The 23,605-nt window shown below is 38.6% G+C and overlaps 1 protein-coding gene across 1 annotated transcript in view; it reads left to right on the forward strand.

The window, feature by feature from the left end:
• Window positions 1–23,605, forward strand: part of LEMD3 (LEM domain containing 3) — a 76,371-nt gene that overhangs the window by 21,756 nt on the left and 31,010 nt on the right. Inside the window, 1 exon segment of the mRNA NM_001315597.1 lies at window positions 19,781–19,818. Within this exon segment, the coding sequence (NP_001302526.1) occupies window positions 19,781–19,818 (38 nt within the window).

The raw sequence follows: 23,605 nt of genomic DNA on the forward strand, positions 1-23,605 counted from the left end.
CTAGTTTCATTGCTTTGCATACAGCTGTCCAGGTTTCCCAGCAATGCTTGCTGAATAGACTTTCCTTTTCCCATTTGATGTTCTTGCCTCCCTTGTCAAAGATTAATTGACCATAGGTGTCAGGGTTAATTTCCAGATTCTCTATTCTGTTCCATTGGTCTGTCTGTCTGTTTTGATACCAGTACCACACTGTTTTGATGACTGTGGCTTTGTAGTATTTCTTGAAGTCTGGGAGAGTTATGCCTCCTGCTTGGTTTTTGTTTCTCAGGATTGCTTTGGCGATTCTGGGTCTTTTGTTGTTCCATATAAATGTTTGGATTGTTTGTTCTAGTTCTGTGAAAAATGTCATGGGTAATTTGATAGGGATTGCATTGAATCTGTAGATTGCTTTGGGTAGGATGGCCATTTTCACAATATTGATTTTTCCAATCCAGGAACATGGAATATCTTTCCATTTTTTTACATCTTCTTTGATTTCTTTGATTAAGGTTTTATAGTTCTCGGCATATAGGTCCTTTACCTCTTTGGTTAGGTGTATTCCGAGGTATTTGATTTTGTGAGGTACAATTTTAAAAGGTATCGTATTTTTGTATTCCTTTTCTAATGCTTCATTGCTGGTATACAGAAATGCAATTGACTTCTGAATGTTAATCTTATATCCTGCCACTTTGCTGAATTTATTAATCAGTTCAAGGAGTTTTGGGTTTGAGTCCTTAGGGTTTTCTAGGTATAGAATCATGTCATCTGCATACAGTGACAGTTTGATCTCTTCTCTTCCTATATGGATGCCTTTGATTTCTTTTGTTTGTCTAATTGCTGTGGCTAAGACTTCCAAAACTATGTTGAAGAGCAGTGGTGAGAGTGGGCATCCCTGTCTTGTTCCAGATTTGAGTGAGAAGGCTTTCAGTTTTTCCCCATTGAGGATTATATTTGCTGTGGGTTTATCATAAATGGCTTTGATTATATTCAGGAATGTTCCCTCTATACCCACTTTGGCGAGGGTCTTGATCATGAATGGATGTTGAACTTTGTCAAATGCTTTTTCTGCATCTATTGAGATGATCATATGATTTTTGACTTTTTTTTTGTTAATGTGGTGTATGATGTTGATTGATTTGCGTATGTTGAACCATCCTTGTGAACCTGGGATGAACCCAACCTGGTCATGGTGTATAATTTTTTTGATATGTTGTTGGATTCGGTTGGCTAAGATTTTGTTGAGAAGTTTTGCATCTATATTCATCAATGATATTGGGCGATAGTTTTCTTTTTTGGTGGTATCTCTGCCTGGTTTTGGAATGAGGGTGATGGTGGCCTCATAGAATGTCTTTGGGAGTATTCCTTCTTCTTCAACCTTTTGAAAGAGTTTAAGGAGGATGGGCACCAATTCCTCTTTATATGTTTGATAGAATTCACCTGTGAAGCCATCTGGTCCTGGGCTTTTATTTGTAGGGAGTGATTTTATGACCTCTTCAATTTCATTTCTAGTGATTGGTCTGTTCAGTTGGTCTGTTTCTGCTTGATTCAGTTTTGGCAGGCTGTAAGATTCTAGAAAATTGTCCATTTCTTCCAGATTGTCAAACTTATTGCCATATAGTTGTTCATAGTATTCTCTTATGGTTTTTTGTATTTCTGCTGTATCCGTTGTGATTTCTCCTTTTTCATTTATAATTTTGGTGATTTGGGTTCTTTCTCTCCTCTTTTTAGTGAGTCTGGCCAGGGGTTTATCAATTTTGTTCACCTTTTCAAAGAACCAGCTCTTGGTTTTATTAATTTTCTCTATTGTTTTTTGAGTCTCTATTTTATTGATTTCTTCTTTGATCTTTACAATTTCCTTCCTTCTGCTGACTTTAGGACTTCTTTGTTCTTCTTTTTCTAATTCATTTAGGTGGAGGGTTAAGTTGTCAATTTGGGATCTTTCTTCTTTTTTGAGAAAGGCCTGGATTGCTATAAATTTCCCTCTGAGCACTGCTTTCGCAGCATCCCATAGATTTTGAGAGGTTATGTCTTCATTATCATTTGTTTCAAGATAGTTTTTAATTTCCTTCTTGATTTCCTCATTGACCCATTGGTTTTTTAGTAGCATGTTGTTTAGTCTCCATGGAGTAGGTTTTTTCTCTTTCCTTTTCCCATGGTTGATTTCTAATTTCATGGCATTGTGGTCAGAGAAGATACTTGAGATAATTTCTATGCTCCTAAATTTATTGAGATTCGCTTTATGTCCCAATATGTGGTCGATTCTTGAGAATGTTCCATGAGCATTTGAGAAGAATGTGTATTCTGATTTTTTTGGATGTAGTGTCCTGAAGATATCAATTAAGTCTAACTTTTCTATTGTTTCCTTTAGGATCTCTGTTGCTTTATTGGTTTTCTGTCTAGAGGATCTGTCCATTGATGTGAGGGGGGTATTTAGGTCTCCTACTATGATTGTATTCTCATCAATATCTCCCTTTATGTCTGTTAATATTTGTTGTATGTATCTGGGTGCTCCTATGTTTGGGGCATATATGTTGATGATAGTAACATCCTCTCCTTGGATGGATCCCTTAATCATTAAATAGTGTCCTTCTTTGTCTTTCTTTATGTCTTTTGTTTTAAAGTCTATTTTGTCTGATATGAGCGTTGCAACTCCTGCTTTTCTGTCATGTCTATTGGCATGAAATACTTTTCCCCAGCCTTTCACTTTCAATCTATATGTATCTTTTGTCCTAAGGTGAGTTTCTTGTAGGCAGCATATTGAAGGTTTTTGCCGTTTTATCCACTCAGCCATTCTGTGTCTTTTGATTGGGGCATTCAGTCCATTGACATTTAAGGTGATAATTGATAGATGATTATTTATTGCCATTTGATCCTCGTGTTCCAGTTGATTCTATGGTTCTCCATTCTTCTTTTTTTTTTTTTTTTGGTTGGATGGTCTCCTGTTATTATCTGCTTGAGTGTATTTTTTTTTTTCATTTTTTGCAAATGCAATATTTGGTTTTGGCTTGTGGTTGCCCTGTTTTTTAAGTATGCTAACCCCTTCCCATAATTGTGTGTTTTAGCCTGATGGTCCTGTAAGTTCAAACACTTCATTATTATATTAAAATTAAGAAGAGAGACATACATACAAACAAAAAGGATTATTTACCTCCTAACATCCCTTGCCCACATTTTATGGTTTTGATGACTCTTTTATTTTTTTCTTTTTAATTTTATTTTGTTTGAAGCATGTTCATGATTAAATCTGTATGCTGGCTTATTTGAGTGACTGCTCTCTGATTGTATCTTCCTCAGTCCTAGTTCTTCCTCTTCTTCTTCTTCTTCTTTTTTTTTTTTTTTTCTTTTCTTTTTTCTTCCCTTTCCTTCCTTTCTTTTTGGTTTAGAGAAGCCCTTTCAATATTTCCTTTAACCTGGGTTTTGTGTTGCTGTATTCTTTAAGTTTTTGTTTGTTGGGAAAAATTTTTATTTCCCCTTCTATTTTAAATGATATTCTTGCTGGATAAAGTATTCTAGGTTGCATATTTTTTCCTTTGAGCACTTTAAATATCTCTTGCCATTCCCTCCTGGCCTGTAGTGTTTCTGTAGAGAAATCAGCTGATATTCTTATGGGGGTTCCCTTGTAGGTAACATTCTGTTTTTCTCTTGCTGCCTTTAGGATCCTCTCTTTATCACTAACTTTTGCCATTTTTATTATGATGTGTCTTGGTGTGGGTCTGTTTGGGTTCAGTTTGTTTGGGGCCCTCTGTGCTTCTTGTATCTTGAATCCAGTATCCTTTAGATTTGGGAAGTTTCCAGCGATAATTTCTTCAAATATATTTTCCATTCCTTTATCTTTTTCTACTCCTTCTGGAATTCCTATTATGCGTAGATTGGCCCGTTTTATATTATCCCATAGGTCTCTTATATTTCTTTCCAGTTTTTTGATTCGGTTTTCTGTCTGTTGACCAGATTGAGTGATTTCCATTATTCTATCTTCCATATCACTGATTCGTTCTTCTGCATTATTCATTCTGGTTTTTACTGCCCCTAGTTCAGTTTGCATCTCTGCAAATGAATGTTCTAGTTTTTCTTGGCTCCTCCTTATATTTTCTAGCTCCTTTCTGAGGGTATCTGCATTGCTGTTCATATCTTCTCTTAATTCCTTCAGTATTTTCACTATTTCTCTTTTGAACTCCAGGTCTGTCAGACTGCAGAGATCAGTTTCATTGTTGACTGTTTTAGGTGAGTTCTCCTGTTGGTTTGACTGGGGGTGGTTTCTCAGCTTCTTCATCTTGCTTGTTGTCTTCTTTCTCCTGAGGGAGTTGTACTCTCTGTTATCGGGTAGTGTTTGCCTTGTCACTGCCCTGGAATATTTCCTGAGGGCTGTCGTTGTTGGTCAATCTTTTTTTGAGGCAGTGTGGCTTTTCTGGAGTGTTGATGGGACTAACAGTGTTTCTTTGAAGCAAAGGAGGGCTTCCTGAGGGCAGACAGGACTGGGAGGTCCACCCCACGATGGTAGCAGATTTCACTTGGTTCTCAGCACCCCCTGGGGTCTTGGGTGGGTAGCAGGGCCCTTGGAGACTCAAGAGGTTCCTCCCCAGGGCAGCCCGACTCAGAAAGACCGTCTGAGATCTTTTCCCGATTCCGCCAGGCTTGTTGCAGCTTTTCTGGGCTGCAGGGGGTCCTGCCTGGAGCTGGCAGTCCTATGCAGCTGGTCCACTAGGTCTCAGCACCCCTTGGGGTCTTGGGCGGGTAGCAGAGCCTTTGGAGACTCAAGAGGCTCCTCCCCAGAACAGCCCGACTCAGAAAGACCGTCTGAGATCTTTTCCCAAGTCGGCCAGGCTTGTTGCAGCTTTTCTGGGCTGCAGGGGGTCCTGCCTGGAGCTGGCAGTCCTATGCAGCTGGTCCACTAGGTCTCAGCACCCCCTGGGGTCTTGGGCGGGTAGCAGGGCCCTTGGAGGCTCAAGAGGCTCCTCCCCAGGACAGCCCGACTCAGAAAGACCGTCTGGGATCTTTTCCCAAGTCGGCCAGGCTTGTTGCAGCTTTTCTGGGCTGCAGGGGGTCCTGCCTGGAGCTGGCAGTCCTATGCAGCTGGTCCACTAGGTCTCAGCACCCCCTGGGGTCTTGGGCGGGTAGCAGGGCCCTTGGAGGCTCAAGAGGCTCCTCCCCAGGACAGCCCGACTCAGAAAGACCGTCTGAGATCTTTTCCCGATTCGGCCAGGCTTGTTGCAGCTTTTCTGGGCTGCAGGGGGTCCTGCCTGGAGCTGGCAGTCCTATGCAGCTGGTCCACTAGGTCTCAGCACCCCCTGGGGTCTTGGGCGGGTAGCAGGGCCCTTGGAGGCTCAAGAGGCTCCTCCCCAGGACAGCCCGACTCAGAAAGACCGTCTGAGATCTTTTCCCGATTCGGCCAGGCTTGTTGCAGCTTTTCTGGGCTGCAGGGGGTCCTGCCTGGAGCTGGCAGTCCTATGCAGCTGGTCCACTAGGTCTCAGCACCCCCTGGGGTCTTGGGCGGGTAGCAGGGCCCTTGGAGGCTCAAGAGGCTCCTCCCCAGGACAGCCCGACTCAGAAAGACCGTCTGAGATCTTTTCCCGATTCGGCCAGGCTTGTTGCAGCTTTTCTGGGCTGCAGGGGGTCCTGCCTGGAGCTGGCAGTCCTATGCAGCTGGTCCACTAGGTCTCAGCACCCCTTGGGGTCTTGGGCGGGTAGCAGGGCCCTTGGAGACTCAAGAGGCTCCTCCCCAGGACAGCCCGACTCCGAAAGACCGTCTGAGATCTTTTCCCGATTCGGCCAGGCTTGTTGCAGCTTTTCTGGGCTGCAGGGGGTCCTGCCTGGAGCTGGCAGTCCTATGCAGCTGGTCCACTAGGTCTTAGCACCCCCTAGGGTTTTGGGCGTGTAGCAAGGCCCTTGGAGACTCAAGAGGCTCCTCCCCGGGGGAGCCCGTCTCAGAAAAACCGTCAGAGAATTAGGTCGATCTATTCACGGCCTGGCTAGGCTTGTTCTAGCTTTTCTGGGCTGCAGGCCTTTTTTAGGGGGCTGGTGGTGTTTGGTGCTGCTCTGTGGAAGTGTAGCCCCTCCAAAGGGCAAGCAGGCCTGTGCAGGGAGAGCCCCTGCGGTGGTAGGCTTCAGGCAATTGTTGAGGCCAGCCCTCCTGGATGGCAGGCAGCCCCAGGTTCGGCGAGAGCGTAGGGGGTGGTGGGGGTGGGGGGAGGGAATGCACTGGGAAGCACAGCTTTCTGCTAGCTAGCGGGCCTGTAAGCTTGTTGTGGCGTGGGGGGTATTCTATGGGGACCCACCCCTTCTTCTCTCCCCTCCCCAGCACTGGCGCAGACCAGGCTCTTCTCCCAGGTTCCCTCTGAGGCGGCTTTCCACTTCCCCGCCCCTAGAGTATTGCTCCCTTCCTCTGCGACAGCTTTGTTTTCTAGTCTCCCAGGCAGTCTCTGCCCCGTCAAATGGTTTAGAGACCTCCCAAGCAGTTTCCGCTCTTCCCCGCCCCCTAGCCCGGGGACTAATCTCTGGAGCCGAGGTCTCGGTGCCCAGCCCCCCCCCAGGCGTCCCCCGGCCCTTTCTTGGGGACTAACCTTCGGAGGCGAGGTCTCGGTGCCCAGCCCCAACCCAGGCGTCCCCGGCCCCCTCTCGGGGACCAACCTTCAGAGCTGAGGTCTCGGTGCCCAGCCCCCACCCAGGCGTCCCCCGGCCCTTTCCCGGGGACTAACCTCTGGAGCCGAGGATTCGGTGCCCAGCCCCCACCCAGGCGTCTCAATTTTTGGTGACTGTGCCCGTAGTTCAGATGGTCCGTTGGGTTCTTGATCGTTTTTCCGTACTCCAACTTACTGCTACACTCTTCTCTGCATCTGGAGATTCCTCCGGTTCGTTTGATCTTTCGCCCGGTAGGTGACTTTCCAGGGTGCGGGATCCCTTTCCCCTCCGCAGTTCCCTTTCGGGAGCGCCCGTCCCGCTCGGATTCACCTTCTCTCACTCTCCTCTTTTCTCCCGTTCTGCCCAATAATGTCACGAATTTCTTGCCGTTATTGGAGATTAGGTTCCTCTGCCAGCGATTGGTTGTTGTTCTGTGCGAGTCATTTCTTCTGTAGATGTGCTTTTTTTGTTGTGTTTGTGGGAGAGGGCGAGCGTGTCCCCCTACTCCTCCGCCATCTTGTCCTCTCTCTCCCTCTCGCCTCCTTTGTTAAAGATTAATTGACCATAGGTGTGTGAGTTTATTTCTGGGCTCTCTATTCTGCTCAATTGATCCATGTGTCTGTTTTTGTGCCAGTACCATGGTGTTTTAATGACTGTAGCCTTATAGTATTGTCTGAAGTCTGGGAGGGTTATGCCTCCAGCTTTGTTCTTATTCTTTAGAATTCCTTTGGCAATTCTGGGTTTTTGATGGTTCCATATAAAATTTAGGATGATTTGTAGATTGCTTTGGGTAGTTTGGTCATTTTAACAGGTTAATCCTTCCAATCCAAGAGCATGGGATAGCTATCTTTTTTTTTTTTTTTTTTTCACCTCCTTGGTCAGGTTTATTACTTTGTAATTTAAATTTTAAAAATTATAGGCGTCCCTTTGTGGTGCAGCAGGTTAAGGATCCAGCATTGTCACTGCTGTGGTGCAGGTTTAATCCCTGTTCTGGGAACTTCAACATACCTCAGGCATGGCCAAAAAAATTTACAGTAGATTGAAATTAATAAAGTTATAAATTATATTGATACTGTGTCATCCAAGAAGGAAAAAGTGTAAATATATCACCTGATTACTTTGGAAATATTTATTACCTTTAAAAAAATTATATAATATTTGAGTTAGAAAATTAGGGAAACTAGAATCATTTAGTGCCCTTGCCTGAATTTTGTTGTAAGAAGAATATCAGTCCAAATGCATTTTAAAAAAAATGTAAAGCATTCTGTTGCATTGGTCTAGATTGCCTTTTTTTTTTTTGTAAAGGAAAACAGTATCTTTAATATTTTTCTTTGCTAATAAATTTTATAGGATTATTATATAGAATAAAAGACACTGAGGTTCATGATATATGGATTTTGATGTTTACAAAGTAAGGTTAAACAGCCTATAGTAGGGTATACAATTTAGAAGAAAAAAGAAACAGCTTAAAGTGGTAAATCAAAATTCTACAAGTCAGTTTGCTAACTAAAGCAGAAATAATATGAATGTAAATAAATTTACTGTCTTGCGCTTTAATTTACAAGACTTTTTTTTCTAGCAGTTTTTTTTTGGGGGGGGTAGTTATTTTTGTTAATAAATCCCAGTTCTGGGGGGAAGGGAGGTTTCACTGAATGAATAAAAGCAGATACATTTAAAGGCAATATTTTTGCCGTACATGATCACCTTAGAATTTAAAGGAGTTTCAGAAGTCATCAACTACTTTGGGCATTGGGGTTTGAGAGAAGGTGATGTTTAGTTGGGCTCTTTTGGTCATAAAGACAATCTTAAGAAACCGAGGGTTTACTCTGAGGATGTATGTGGACTTATTAGGACTGTAAAGACTTTAGGAGAAATTCAACTCAAGGGATTCTGGGTCTGTACTACCACGTGTGTCTCTGTCTTGGCACTGTGCTAAATTTTGCATCCATTATTTCACTTAAGACAATTGTAAAAGCCAGGTATTCTCATTCCCTTTAGTTGAGGAAACAGGCTTACCGAGGTAAAGAAACTTATCTAAAGTCAGTAAGTAATAGAACCAAGATTTGAATATGGATAATCTGACTCTGGCATGGGATCTTTGTCCTTATTTATACTGTCTACATGATTGTATTATCTCCTATTTTTGTTTTTTGATTTCCTTTGTAATTGTCCCTATCACCCCTTTAAAAATCTTATATTCCATTAGACCAGGAGGAATTCTTACAGTGGTCCATGACTCTTAAAGAAACCATAACTGGACTCTAGGTGAACAGTAACCCCTGGAAAATTATATGCAAATTTTTGAATGGCATGCATTTTTCTGGGGATGGGGTCCCTAGGTTTTATCAATTTCTCAAGAGTCTCTGACCCTCCAAAGTAGTGAGAATCACTGCACTATCAGCTGCTCTGGTGAAGGTACTATGAGTTTTCATCTTTGTACTACTTAGCATCTGGTTTTTGTTTGTTTTGTTTTGTCTTTTTAGGGCCTCACCAGCGGCATATGGAGTTTCCCAAGCTAAGGGTGAAATGGGAGCTGCAGCTGCTGGCCTACGCCACAGCCACAGTAACTTGGGATCCAAGTTGCGTCATCGACCTACACTACAGCTCAGTGCAATGCCAGATCCTTAACCCACTGAGCAAGGCTAGGGATTGAACCCACATCCTCATTAACCACTGAGCCATGACAGGAACTCCAGCACCTGGTTTTTGATTGCTCAGCAATATTGAACAGAATTTAAGAGATGGTCTATGGGGAAATAAGCTTAAAATCAGTTATAATTTGCATTTTTTTTTTTAATGGCTACACCCAGGGCATATGGAAGCTCCTGGGTCAGGGACTGAATCCAAGCCACAGCTGTGACTTATGATGTAGCTGTGGCAAAGCCAGATCCTTTAACTGACTGCCCCTACACCACAGCTCACAGCAATGCCAGATCGTTAACCCACTGAGCAAGGGCAGGGACCGAACCCACAACCTCATGGTTCCTAGTCGGATTCGTTAACCACTGCTCCACGACGGGAACTTCAATTGTAGGGAATTAAATGCATTTTTTACAGCATTTGTTCACACATATTTATTCTTATTTTCTCTCTCTGCTACAAGTAGAAGTTGGAAGTACACATTAGGTGAAAATCTGATGATTCCATTGCATGTTATACTTTCTGTACATTGTGTTCATGTGGAAGCATGGGTTTTACTCTCAAGATTTCATGTTTTAATCAGCAGGAAAATGTCTTATTTAACCTATTTTACCTATTTTAGTAAAATGTGATAGCTGCTTACATTTTGTGTTATCCAGTTTTTTTTCTTTTTTTTCTTTTTAGGGCTGCACCCGCGGCACATGGAGGTTCTCAGGCTAGGGGTCGAATCTGAGTTGTAGCTGCTGGCCTACACCACAGCCACAGCTATGCCAGATCTGAGCTACATCTGCACCCTACACCACAGCTCACAGCAACGCTGGATCATTAACCCACTGAGCAGGGGCAGGGATCAAACCCGTGTCCTCATGGAAGCTAGTCAGATTCATTTCTGCTGAGTCATGATGGGAACTCCTGTTTTATCTGATTTTTTTTTTTTAAACCAATGATGACATGTTTAAATTTCTCTGTTCTCTGGTTGACTTTTCATTTCTGTCTGATTTCTTCCAGAGCTAAGAGTCAAGATAGCCCATTGCTCATAAAAGTGGAGATTTTTTTTCTTTTAGCTCCAAATTCATGTCATATGTTAGTTTCTGTCATATTTCAAACTCTATGCTTTGTCTTTACATACAGCACCCATTTCCCTTTTATCAGAGCTATGCTCCTTACCCCATTTGTTGAATGGAATGAAAACTGCTGTCTTTTTTTTTTTTTTTTAATTCTCTTCACCTTTTCATTGCACTGCAGCTTTTTCTCTCTCCACTTTTCTTATTTGCATAATGTCTCTGTGCTACACCAAACTAAACTGGTGGTAGTATTTATCTCTAGTCATTTTTAAACATAGCCCTTGTAATTGAGTAAGTTACTAAGTAGAAGACCTAGTGTATTTACTTGTATGGGAAATACATATTGTTTTATTGCATTGTGCTGGAGATAGATTGTACAGTGTATCACAGATTCCTTTTGGATCTCTAAATTCTCATTTAGCAGTTTTCTTTCAGAACCATTTCTTTTGTATTTTTGGCGTTGTAAACCTGGAGGAAGTGTTACAGCCAGTCTCTAGTGTGTAACAGTTAATGTTTAAAATCTCTTCATACAGTGAGCTGTCACCATGTTTAATAAATTACAGTATTGCATTAGCATAAATTCTTTTGGGTGCCAAGTTATCTGTTGCACAGATGCTTGCTATTATTTATAGGTTTGTATCTAACCTTTGTGGGTTGATCTAGTTTTATTTTTCTATTCATTTGTCATCATGCAGTAGCATAATTCTTTAACTGGCATATGTGCAAAATAGTTTTCAAGAAGAGATTGTGAAAGTACTGAAAAGACAAATCACTCAAACTTTTGGACCCTGAGCAATGTAATAAGATAAAGCTCCCATAATTTAAGTAGATACACTGCTTTGTCTTTTTTTTTTTTTTTTTTTTTTTTTTTGGTCTTTTTGCCATTTCTTGGGCTGCTTCCATGGCATATGGAGGTTCCCAGGCTAGGGGTCTAATCAGAGCCATAGCCACCAGCCTGTGCTAGAGCCACAGCAACGCAAGATCCAAGCCGTGTCTGCAACCTACACCACAGCTCACGGCAACGCCGGATCCTTAACCCACTGAACAAGGCCAGGGACTGAACCTGCAACCTCATGGTTCCTAGTCAGATTTGTCAAACACTGAGCCACGACAGGAACTCCCTAGAGTGAGGTTTTTTTAAAGGTAAAATTTGCATAGTCAGATGCACAGATCTTTAGTGTATCATCAGATGAGCTTTGACCAACTCATCCAGCTGAGACTTAAACCCCTGCAGATACAGAACATTACCTTCATCTCTCAAAGTTTTTCCTCATGCCCAGTCAATGATTCATTACTGTTCCAATTTTTTCACCATCGATTTGTTTTGCCTGTTCTAAAATTTCATATTAAGTGAATTCATAGAACCCTCTTTGTGAGGCTTTTTTCACTCAACATGATGTTTTTGAGATTTGTCAGTGTTGCATTTTCTAGTGGTTTGTTCCACTTTATTACTTTTATTTTTAAGGCTCGATTTATTTGCACAGAAATTATTTGTCCCTTTCTAAATTCTTAAAGCACTCTATACTAAACCCTGAAGTATTGATTTTTATATATCATAGCTTCTCTTTATCTCTGCTACTGTAGGCAGCATGTTCTCAGAACATGTATAGAATATACTCCATTAATACTTCTTGAACAGTCTATACGTAGAAGTCTTTCTTACAGCTTTTGTTACAGAGATCCCAAATTTGGGTTACAGTAACAATGTGAAATTTGTGGTTGAATGAAGACAAAAAATTTTAATTACATTCTGTTATCAATTTTTCCTCTAGGGAGGGAGTCTTCATTTTTATGGTGAGAAAATGTGAGACCTTCAAATGACCACAAGATTGAAAGAGACCATAATGTTTCTAATCATATAGAGATGAAGAATAAGAACTAATCAAATAAATAATAAGGCTACTGCCAATTTTGAGTTTTGATTTTTTATTTCCTTGGACACACTATTTCATTTTTCCTCATATTCTTGATACTTCGATAATCACTTAAAGCCCTGTTTATTTTTATTTTATAAAAATCAATGTTATTCTGTTATTCTTTAAGAAACCTGATTTGGAACTACTAGCACAGCATTGTTGCCTCTTAAAATGGGATAAGTGAAAAGTTGGGAGTCCTATAGTAGATGATAAGTGAGGAAGTATTTGCATATTTGCCCTCCTCCCCTTCTCTTTCCTGATTATCTCCATCTCAGTCTGTACCTCTGTAAATCCAGATAGACAGCCAGGGTTAAGATGGAAAGGTTGTTTAGGAGTAGAACAAAAGTGGTACAAGAGTTTACCTTAGGCAAGTTTTATGGTAGACAATTCTTATCCAGAAAATGTCTTATTTTGAATGCTGATTTAATCTCAATATTCACCATAACTTACTAAATACACTTGAAGTGAACTGTTCCTATGCTTTTAGAATGACCATAGACTTAACAGAGCCATGAAACAAAAGCTGAACTTTCAGAGAACAAATGGGCAACGTGCTGTGCTGCAAAAGAATGTACTGCCTTGTTCACCCTGTCCATTTTTAGATCAGTCTGGCTGGCAGTGAAATGCAGAAGTGTTTGCCACACAGGTGCAGTGTTCTGCAGCTGTTGGAAACATTTGCCCTCCCCTTTGCCCCTACTTCTTCAAGTATAATTCTGCTCTGTTTAAACCATTAATGCTAGAAGATGGGATTTGAGAATTTGAATGTCTCTTTACAAAAAGGTACATCTGAGAGAGATAATTGGTCATTTAGGTGGCTGGATTTAACTGCCTAGACGACTTGAATTTTCCAAAACCTAGCCTTAAGGTCATAGAGTTTTAGAATTAGAAGAGACTACCTTTGAAAGAGCATGCCTGCAGAGTTACTGCCCTGCAGACTGAACTTCTTGAGGACAGGGCTTATATGTTTTCAGTTTTAATCTCCTACAACTAGCATAATGCCTGGCACCTTGTAGGTACTTGATAAACATTGTGAGTATCTTATGTTGGCAGATGAAGCCAAAAGGTTGTTTAGATATGGGATGGTACTAAATTAGAAAATTATAATTTTTTTTTAAACCAGTGCCTTGTAACTTTTATAACACTCTTAATAAAAAAAATGCCATGGCAACAGAAAGAAGTGGAGTGATTAATGCTGCCTGTGGTGGTCACTTCTATGTTTTTCTGTTTCACTATATCATGGAAAATCTTTTCCTAGACTACAATCAGAGAACTTGGTTTTGAAGTGTTTCCTCATCTGAGACATCAGTGTATTCTCTCTAAAGCAGTATCTTTTCCTCCTTGTCCCCAGTTTGGGTATTTTTCATGCATTACATCATAAAGAGATTAAAGTTTAATGATTCCAAATCTGAAAGTTCTAGAGAAGAATGCTTTCTTTAAACCAAATAGAACAAATACTTTTTTTTCTGTAGTTGTTTTTTTCTATAATGAAAAAGAACCTAGGCTTTGTAGTCAGACATAGGTTTGAATCTTATCTTTTTGAATCCCAGTTCTTTAAAGTACATTTACTTGAATGAAGGAAGCAACATAACCTCATCATGCATCGATTCCTCTGTCCATAAAAAAATAGGGGTAATACTTGCTGTAATATAGTGGCGTAAGAATGAAATGAACCATCTCCTCCAAGTGTGGCATTAGTATTCCTTAAAATATCAAGAGCTCAAAAAGTATTTCCTTTTTACTCAAAGGAGAAGCTTACAGAGTGATCAGGATTATGGTAACCCTTGGGCATTGGTGGAGCTGTTATTCTAGAAGACTGCAGTATGCTTTCAAGCTTCTATTCTTTCTGCATATATTTAGCACCCAATATCTGCAGGGCAAGTAGAGATTTTGTAGTCTTGTTGGAGGATGAAACAACAAATAGTTAAATTATAGAGTCGTGGGATATTAAAAGTAAATACATAGAAGTTCTGAGAAGCAGAAGGTCCTAATAAGGTGCAGTCGTTGGCAGCCTTCATGACCTCAGGAGAACTGCAAACTGGACCTTAAAGACAGAATGAAGGAGAAGGAAAATATTCAGGCTTGAAGAAGATCAGAAAAAGCTCAGAGCCTTTCTGGAAGAAGTATTTTTGCAGCTTTACTGTGATATAGTTGCCCTGTAGCATTGTGTAAGTTTATGGTATACATTGTGTTATATATTTGGTAATGCTTATGTACTGTAAAATGATTACCACCATAGCATTAGCTACCAGTGCCATCCTGTCACGTAATTATCATTTCTTTTTTATGGTGAGAACATTTAAGGTCTACTCTCTTAACAAATTGCAGGTTTATATTATAGCTAAATCTCCTTGCTGTACATTAAATCCCTAGAATTAGTTAATCTTACTACTGAAAGTTTGTACCCTTTGACCCATATCTCTCCATTTCCCCTGCTGTCCAACCCCTAATGACCACCACTCCATTCTGTTTCTCTGAGTTTGGCTTTTTTAGATTCCACATATGTGATATTATACCATATTTCTCTTTGTCAGGAATTATTTCATTTAGCCTTAAGGTCCATCTATGATGTTGGAGATGGCAGGTTACCTTCTTTCTCGTGGCTGAATAGTACTCCATTATATATACGCACCACGTCATCTTTATTCATTCATCCGTTGACAGCTTGTTCCCTTATCTTGGCTATTGTAAATAATGCTGCAGTGAATATGAGGGTGCAGATGTCCCTTTGAGATCCTGTTTTCATTTCCTTTGGATGTATACTCAGAAGTGGGATTTGCTGGATCGTGTGGTAGTTCTATTTTTAATTATTTGAGGAACTTCTATACTGTTTTCTATAGTGACTATACCAATTTACATTCCCAACCGCAGTATTCAAGGGTTCCTATTTCTCCCCACTCTCACCAACACTTATCTTGTCTTTCTGATACTAGCCATTTTAACAAATACAAGGTGATATCTCACTGTGGTTTTGATTTCCTATTCCCTAATGATTAGTGACGTTGAGCACCTTTTCATGTACCTGTTGGCTATTTTTATGTCTTTTAAAAAATGTCTATTCAGTTCTTCCTGGCAGAATATTTTTGAATGACTGATAATAGTAGTTTCAAGTGGTCAGAACAGGAAAAATGTCGAGGCTGACCAAAGTTGGCTTTACTGATATAGAGAAAGCAGGAAGAAAGCACCCTGAATGTACTATTTCCTCAGTTTTCCTGGTCATGAATAGCAGATCATTCGTTAGGGCAATGATCTGCAATGCTTAGGGCTCTAAAGCTTAATGAAGAGAGTGGCCCATTGCTTATTACATGTGACTTTTTTCTAAAGCATAAGCCAGATAACATGCTTCTAATTCTCTGAGGTTTCTTGCTTAGAGTAATGGATAAAACATTTTCTAGATCCTACATTATCTGTATCTACTAACTTCCTTAAATAATCTTACCAATTTGACTTCATTTCTTACTGTTTGCTCTCTCATCCAAACTACTCTGTTTCCAGGAGTTAATATGACAGGTATGCTGCCACTTCATAGCTGATACACTTCTTGTTCTTTCTGCCTGTTATCCTCTTCCTTCAGGTATCCATGTAGCTTGTTCCCTCAGGTATCATTTCAAATGCAGTCTTCTTAGTATGGCTTTCTCTGCCCATCTCATTTAATAATGCTTTGCTCCCTCACATGTCAAGCACTATTCCTTCTGTTTTACTTCCAAAGCACTTAGAACCATTTTGACATACTATAATTAAGGTGTATTTGTTCATTTTTTCTTCTAACCCCTCTAAAATATAAGTTCCTTGAGGGCAGAGATTTTTTTAATTTAATCACAGCCACAATTCCTATGTCTAGCACAAACTACTCAATTTTTTTTTTTTTTTGGTCTTTTTAGGGCCACACCAGCAGCATATATAAGCTCCTGGGCTAGGGGTCCAATCAGAGCTACAGCTGCCAGCCTGTGCCTTAGCCACAGCCACGCCAGATCTGAGCCGCGTCTGAGACTTGTACCATGGCTCATGGCAATGCCAGATTCTTGACCCACTGAGCGAGGCCAGGGATTGAACCTTCAACCTCATGGTTATTAGTTGAATTCATTTCTGCTGCACCACAGTGGGACTCCTAAATATTTGTTAAATGAATAAACTTTATCTTGCTTTCCAAGTTGTAAGAGAACTTTAGTCACCACAGGTCTTTCTTCCCTTCACTGACATTGAATGACCAAAATGGAGCCTTCCTGAAAAAAACATCAAATCATTTGGTCAGTATTAAACATGTACATTGTGAATATAGGCATACCTTGGAGGTATTACAGATAAGGCTCCAGACCACTGCAATAAAGTAAATATTGCAATAAACAGAGTCACATGATTTTTTTGGCTTCCCAGTGCCTATAAAAGTTATCCTTACACTACAGTCTATTACATATACAGTGTCTAAAAAAACAATATATGTACTTTTATAGGTTAATATACTTTTTTTCCCCCTCTAATCTGGGAGTTCATAATGGTTGACAAATTTGATTTCAGCCTAAGAGAAAAAAGTTGATACTTAACAAAAAAGATGAGTGAAACTAGTAACATTTTTGGAATTTATGTGAAAAAAAAAAAAGGCTTAGAAAAGGAGAGTCAACAATATGTGGTGTAAGTAGGAAAGGATTGCAAGATTAGCATTGGTTCCTTGAAGTAAAATGTGATGAGAAATCGTTGAATGAATTTGAGGAGTCTAGTAGTATAATTAAAAAACATTTTTTAGAAATTTGATTTTTATAATTAGGATAGTTCAACATTTAAGGACATTTATAAAAAAAATTGGGGAGTTCCCGTCGTGGTTCAATGGTTAATGAATCCAACTAGGAACCACGAGGTTGCAGGTTTGATCCCTGACCTTGCTCAGTGGGTTAATGATCCGGTGTTGCCAAGAGCTATGGTGTAGGTTGCAGACGCGGCTCGGATCCCCCCGTTGCTGTGGCTCTGGCATAGGTTGGCGGCTACAGCTCCGATTAGACCCCTAGCTTGGGAACCTCTATATGCAGCAGGAAGCGGCCTGGAAAAGGCAAAAAGACAAAAAAAAAAAAAAGAAAGGGTATAATTGAGGTTTGAAATAATCCAAACCCAAATTAAAGGAGAAATGGCCACACCAGGAGAATTTGAGAAAAAGCAGTAAAGAGAAGCTGTTGGAGGAGTTGGAATATAGGAGGACAGTAAGTTTGAAATACTTTAGGATAAGGGATGAGAACTGTGATTTACTCTCAGATCCATTCCTAGAGAAGAGGCTAAAAAATGAGGGGGGCAATTTTTTGCTGTAGGTTGCTTTTGGAATATGGTTTCTTCCCTACAGTTGCCTAACTGGAAGGGGAAGGAGAAGTATTTTCACTCCATTGTATATGTTGAATCCATTAAAGATAATTTAGATGAGAAAAAAATACTGACGTAGTTTTAGAAATACTGAAATGATTTGTGGGATTTAGAAAGATTCATAAAATGCTTTTTGTTTGTTAAAATTGCAATTTTTAGGTAGAGCTTCCTTTCTAAAACTTAATCTCAAGACTATGTTTACTTTTGTTAACTTAATACGTCTGTTAATTTAATAGGTAACAGTTGTCATAGGAAATTTGGGAAAGTTTTTTTTAACACTAGGTGTGTACATTTTTTGTTTTTTTAAATACGTTATACTTTCTGGTATCTCAGTCCCTTAGACAGGAGGCAGAAACCTAGAAAGATACAAATGGCAGAACATTGTTTTTCAATAGATTCATTTTTCTGCTCTGGCTTTTTTTGTTATCCTCTCCCTTCCCAGTTGCTCAGAACATACCCTTCTCCAGCTTCCTGCAGAACTTAACACTTTTGCTTCAGAGTTAACAGAGAGTAGAATAAAGAAGGGCAGATTTAGTCTAGCACTTTTCAAGCACTAATTGTTTGTACTGTGCTTAGCTCTGAGCATACAAATGTGAATACACGTGGTCCCTTGTCATGAGAAATTCATAGTAGAACAGTCTAGTGGGAGAACATCCACAGTCTACAGTAACACTTTCATTGAGATACTTCAGAGCTAGTTTTCTATTTAATTATTTTGGCAAAAACAGATTTGCACACAGTCAAAAAACAGTCCTCTCATTGTATTTCTTCATAGTTTTAATATCTTAAAACTTTTTTTATCATTTTATGTTTTAATATTTTTAGGTTTATTTTTATAGAGAGCAAATAAAATAACTTGTTTTTTAGATTGTTTGAATTTAAGTAGGTTGACAAAGCATTTTTTGATTATATATTGAACTAAAGCTGGTTTTAAATGGTTCAAATTTTACATTAGTAAAAATTAATGTCATTACAAAGTATCTTTTAGTCTAAGCATATTCTGATTCTTAATATTTTATATAATCTTTAAGCTATATTTGTCTTCCTCTTCCCCTATTCAGTGCTTTTGATCTTCTATTTTTCAAAAAAAATTTTTCTGAGGATCAAAACCATATTGCTCTACAGAAAAATGATGTGTGAAAATCTATATCAAATCCTTTTAGGTGATAGCAGAATACACTTTTCCCTTTTTTATTGTACCTTTTAACTTAAAGTGGTTCACGCATAAACTTTCTTAGAATCAGGCAGTTCCTGGTTCCTATGGGACTTCCTGTTTTCTCAAATAAAAATAGAAAAGCACCTCAGAAAGGAAACCTGGTCAGTGTAAATTACTTTGTAGGCTCAGTTAGTCTTAGATGACCTGGATTATAAAGATCCAGGTATCTGAAAGCTTCACATATTTTTGCATGTAATTTTTAAGTAAAAGATTAGGAGGGGATTCTAAATAATACCCTGAGAGATGCTACATATTCACCCATAAATTTGTTTGTATCTTTTGGGGAAGAGTGTGTGTAGGGAGGTTGGATGAAAAGTGGTAAATCCTTTCTTTATAATATTTATTAGAAATAAGTTGTCTAATACTGAGACTTAATTCTTAGCTACTACTAAGTAGTTTGTTTTTTAATCATTGGAAGTAAGGGTTCTAAATGAATTTTTCCGTTTTAAAGCATCTTTTAGATTTCCTCAAGCAATAAATGCCTTTAGTCTGTATTTTGAAGAGAAACCAAGTTAAGGTGAAGAAATGATAGCCATTAATAGTAATGATAATAGGTAACATGTGTTAAGTGTTTGACACAATGCCAAGCATTTTATATGGTTTATCTCATTTAATCCTCACAACAACTTTTTAAGGTAGGTATCTTTGTTACATCCTTCCACTATAGAAGCAGAAACTACAACCTAGAGTGGCTAAATAAATGATACTTCAAGGTCATGTTGCTAGTAAGTGATGTAGCCAGGACTTGAACCAAGCCACTCTAAGACGAGAGCACCTGCTCTTAACTATTACCGAGCAAACCAGAAAATCATAGTGAGAATAGTAAATATGTATGTCTTAAAAATTAGTTCCCCAAACTGTATTGTCATCAGTTTGTTTATATTTTGTTTGCATGTTTACATTCAGTTTTAGCAAAGTACATGTTGGCATTTCAGAGGGCTTATTTACGGGGCTTCTAATTCATATTCTTAGTTGATGCTAACAGTTCTCTCTTTTTCTTTCCTTGATAGTAAAAAACCCCTTTGATGAAACATTTGGAAAAATACAAGTAAGTAAAAAAATCACAATATTGATACTTTGTCTCATGTTTTTGTTTTGTTTTGTTTTGTTTTTTTCTTTTTGTCTTTCCTAGGATCTCAATGGCAGCATATGGAGGTTCCCAGGCTAGGGGTCGAATCGGAGCTGTAGCCACCGGCCTACGCCAGAGCCACAGCAATGCGGGATCCGAGCTGCATCTGCAACCTACACCACAGCTCATGGGAACACTGGATCCCTAACCCACTGAGCAAAGCTAGGGATCGAACCCGAAACCTCATGGTTTCTAAGTCGGATTCGTTAACCACTGAGCCACAACGGAAACTCCTGTCTCATGTTTTATATGTAGTAAAAGTAGTAGGATGACTATCAACTGAAAACAATAGTAATTTTAAAGGTTCTTTTAGGTTGAGGCAATACATTTTCTTATTTTGAATATTCCTTAGCTATAGTATAATTAAGCGTAAAGCAGATTTCCTCCTAAGAGCTGAACTGTTTATCGCTTTATGGTAAAAGCCAACTGCCAAGTAAGATTTCCAGTGGCATGTCATCTGGGAATGAGTATGTGTGTTTTCTTCAGTTGTTGATACACTAGCAGTTTTTGTCTTTTTTGGCCTCATTTTGTCTCTCTTTGTATTTTTGCTCATTGACATGCCTATTCATCAGTCAAGAAAGCAAAGGATTTAGAGTTTATGCACCCTATTTATAATTCCTTTTCTTTTTTAAAGATTTATAGTATTAATTTTAACTTGAGTTTTACTCACATGAAAATATTTTTCACGTACCATCCGTCATAAGTTATGATATTTGAGCTTACATTATAGTACACAATTAGTTGTTAATTTTTTTTATGATAGAAACTGATAGTAATATAAACCTGTATGGAAAACATTATTTGTTGTGCTGAATGATGTGTAATAATGTGTAATCAGATCCATAGTATGATGTTAGTAATAACTATTTTTAGTAGTATTCTATTGTGGTGGTACTTGTTTTTTAAAAATTGACTTCATCAGTTATGATGTTAAGTATAACATTGCTACTGGCATCATAATTTTAAATTGGCACAATACTCACTGAGCATTGAAAATACAAGCTTATATTTTCTTCTATAGACTTTTTCCCCTTGGGGGAAACTGAGGTTCCTAACCTCTAAATAATAGTAATAATTGTAATGAAGATAATGACAACTCACTTATATTATAGTGCTTTATTCTGTATAAGGCACTATGCTAAGGGTTTAAAATCCATTGTCATTTAATTAAGGACTTGATACAAAAATTGAAAATATCTTTGAGGAGAAAATTGACGGAGAATAGAAGAGGGAAATGTTTAAAGGTGATAATGTATAAGAAAATTTGGTAGAGTTACTCTGCAGTTTGATTTTTTTCCCCCTCCAAGAATGAGAACTTTGCTTCAGAGTATAATTTATGTTACTAAAGAAAATCTGGAGCTTACCAAACATATAGTTAGAAGATAGCTATTTCAAATTATAAAAGTATTTTTGTTCAGTGAAAGATACTTTAAAGCTTATTTTAAATATGGATTCATTTGTAGACCTTTAACATGTTTTCTGGGTGATTAGTAGGTACATTTCAAGCTGAACGTTGAGATAATCTGAAAGGCAGACAATGGAAGAAGTTTATAATGAGACTACAAGCTAATATAAATTTCTGTAAGAAAGTAACTTTAAAATTTGAATTATAGGTTTTTCAGATTTACTTCTGGTTTATCATCCTGGTGCTAAAGATTATTGACCTTTTTGTTTCTCAGAATTGATTTGTTCTCACTTATAAAATATTCCATAAAAACTATTTAGATCATAATTTAGTTGATCATTTGGACAGCCCTTGACACCTTTGTAATATATAGATGGCTGTTTTTGAATGAGGTGCCATTGGAAAAATAATTCTTGAAAAAATTATACTCGAGCTTTTTGAGTATTTAAATTCTTTGTGTGAGAATGTAATCGCATGTATATTACACAGTATGAGATCCAGTAACGTATGTTTAGGTTTTGTTATTTCTTCCACTTGTCTAGTCCGGTGTTAGTATGTGTGAATCAAAAAGATGAAGTTTATTCTCAGGCCTCTGAAGTTCATTAAAGATGTAGTCACAGAGGACAGTGTCAAATTTTTGGATTTAGATTCAGTTTTGAAAGGGACATGGGGGTGGACATGATCAGGACATATAAAACAAAAGGGAAATCAGTCTCTGTTCCAGATGAGGGAGCAGACAAACTTCAAAACACTCAGCTACTTTAGTCCCAAAGCTTATTCAGATTTACCTTGGTTTTATATATCAAGTCCACAAGCTACACACTATCATTGAAACTCCTTCTCATCTCATTTTATTGAACATATTTATTAAAAACGATTTTGTGGTTTAATCTGTCAGCGTTGCATAGCTTTCAGAATCCTGGATTTCAGCCCCTATGGTTATTTTTTGATGTCAGATTTTTGCTGTTTGCATTTTTAAGCCCATGTGACTGGCTTAATTAGAATCTGGTTGAGATAGAATGGGGGGGTAAAAAGCAAAAGGGTTGGAAGGCATGTAGTCAGCAGAAGGAAGGTCGCTTATCTCTGTCGACCATCTTTCATAAAACCAAGGGCTTCGGAGGCAGTGTTGTGGAGCCTTTGATGAGTTTTCTTCTTCCTAGTGTCATTGATTAAAGCTGCTTTGATGAAATTATGTCACCCATAGTGTGCCAACTTGTCTCTTCTGTTCTTGAACCTACTCATCCAGTAATTCTGTTTTGTTCAAAACTCCAAGAGAAAGGAAATAATAAAGACATAGACCCCTTATGAGTCATGAATTTATTTCAAATAATAAGTTATTATTATCACCTTCCTCCCCTCCCCCATTGCTTATATTAGTCTCTCTTAATTGCAGTTGCTCTTAAATAGGGCATCTCATCAGTAGTCTCTAATCCAGTCTCCTTTCATATGGTTAGAGTAATGTTCCTGATACACAATTCTGGTGTACTCTTTTTTTTCTCCTGAATGTTCAGAATGAAGTCAGACTCTTTGTCTTGGTATCTAGGGCTCTCTAGCTGTTGATTCCAAACTACTTTTCCAGTAGTTTGCGAAGTCAAAGTAGGCTACTTGTTATGTAAGAAATATAACAAATGCTTTTATGCCTTCTGGCCTTTGTTCATCCTATTCCTTCTGTATGGAATGCTGGTCAATTCTATTCTTTCTGTGAAGCCCAGTTCAGATAGTTCCTCTTCGAAAAATGGATCTTCCCTCCCCTCCTTCTTCTGTATTTACATTATGCTTTGTTTGCAGCTATAACATTTAATATGTTTTTTGCCCTTGAGATAGAAATCATCCTCTTCACTGGGTTTCTCACTTTGCTGAGAACACTTCTTAGCTTTTTGGTAGATGCTCATTAAATGTTTATCTCACTTCAATGATTCATAAATTTATACAGGGTCACTTTGGGAACCTAGCAGAGGTTGAGGTGTTATCATAGTATCAGAACACATTTCCTTATTATGTAATTGAATCAGATTAACGTAAAACATGAAGAAAATAGTGTTGTAAGAACAATATATGTAAGCATGCATTGCATAGAGGGTGATTGGGAGCATTGCTTTGGTGGTTGGGGAATTTTTTGTATTATGAGATCTTTTCTAGCACTAACCTTAGTGCCAATTTCCCAGTCATCCTGAAGAAAGTAAAATATAAGGTTTCTTTAAAATATGGTAGCCATTGGTTAAATATAAATTTGTCTTTCAGATTATATAGTTTTGATGATTTTTAAATTCATTTACTGTTTTTCTTTTTGAATAAGATTAT

This window comes from Sus scrofa, chromosome 5 (genome assembly GCF_000003025.6).
Source record: "Sus scrofa isolate TJ Tabasco breed Duroc chromosome 5, Sscrofa11.1, whole genome shotgun sequence".
NCBI lineage: Eukaryota > Metazoa > Chordata > Mammalia > Artiodactyla > Suidae > Sus > Sus scrofa.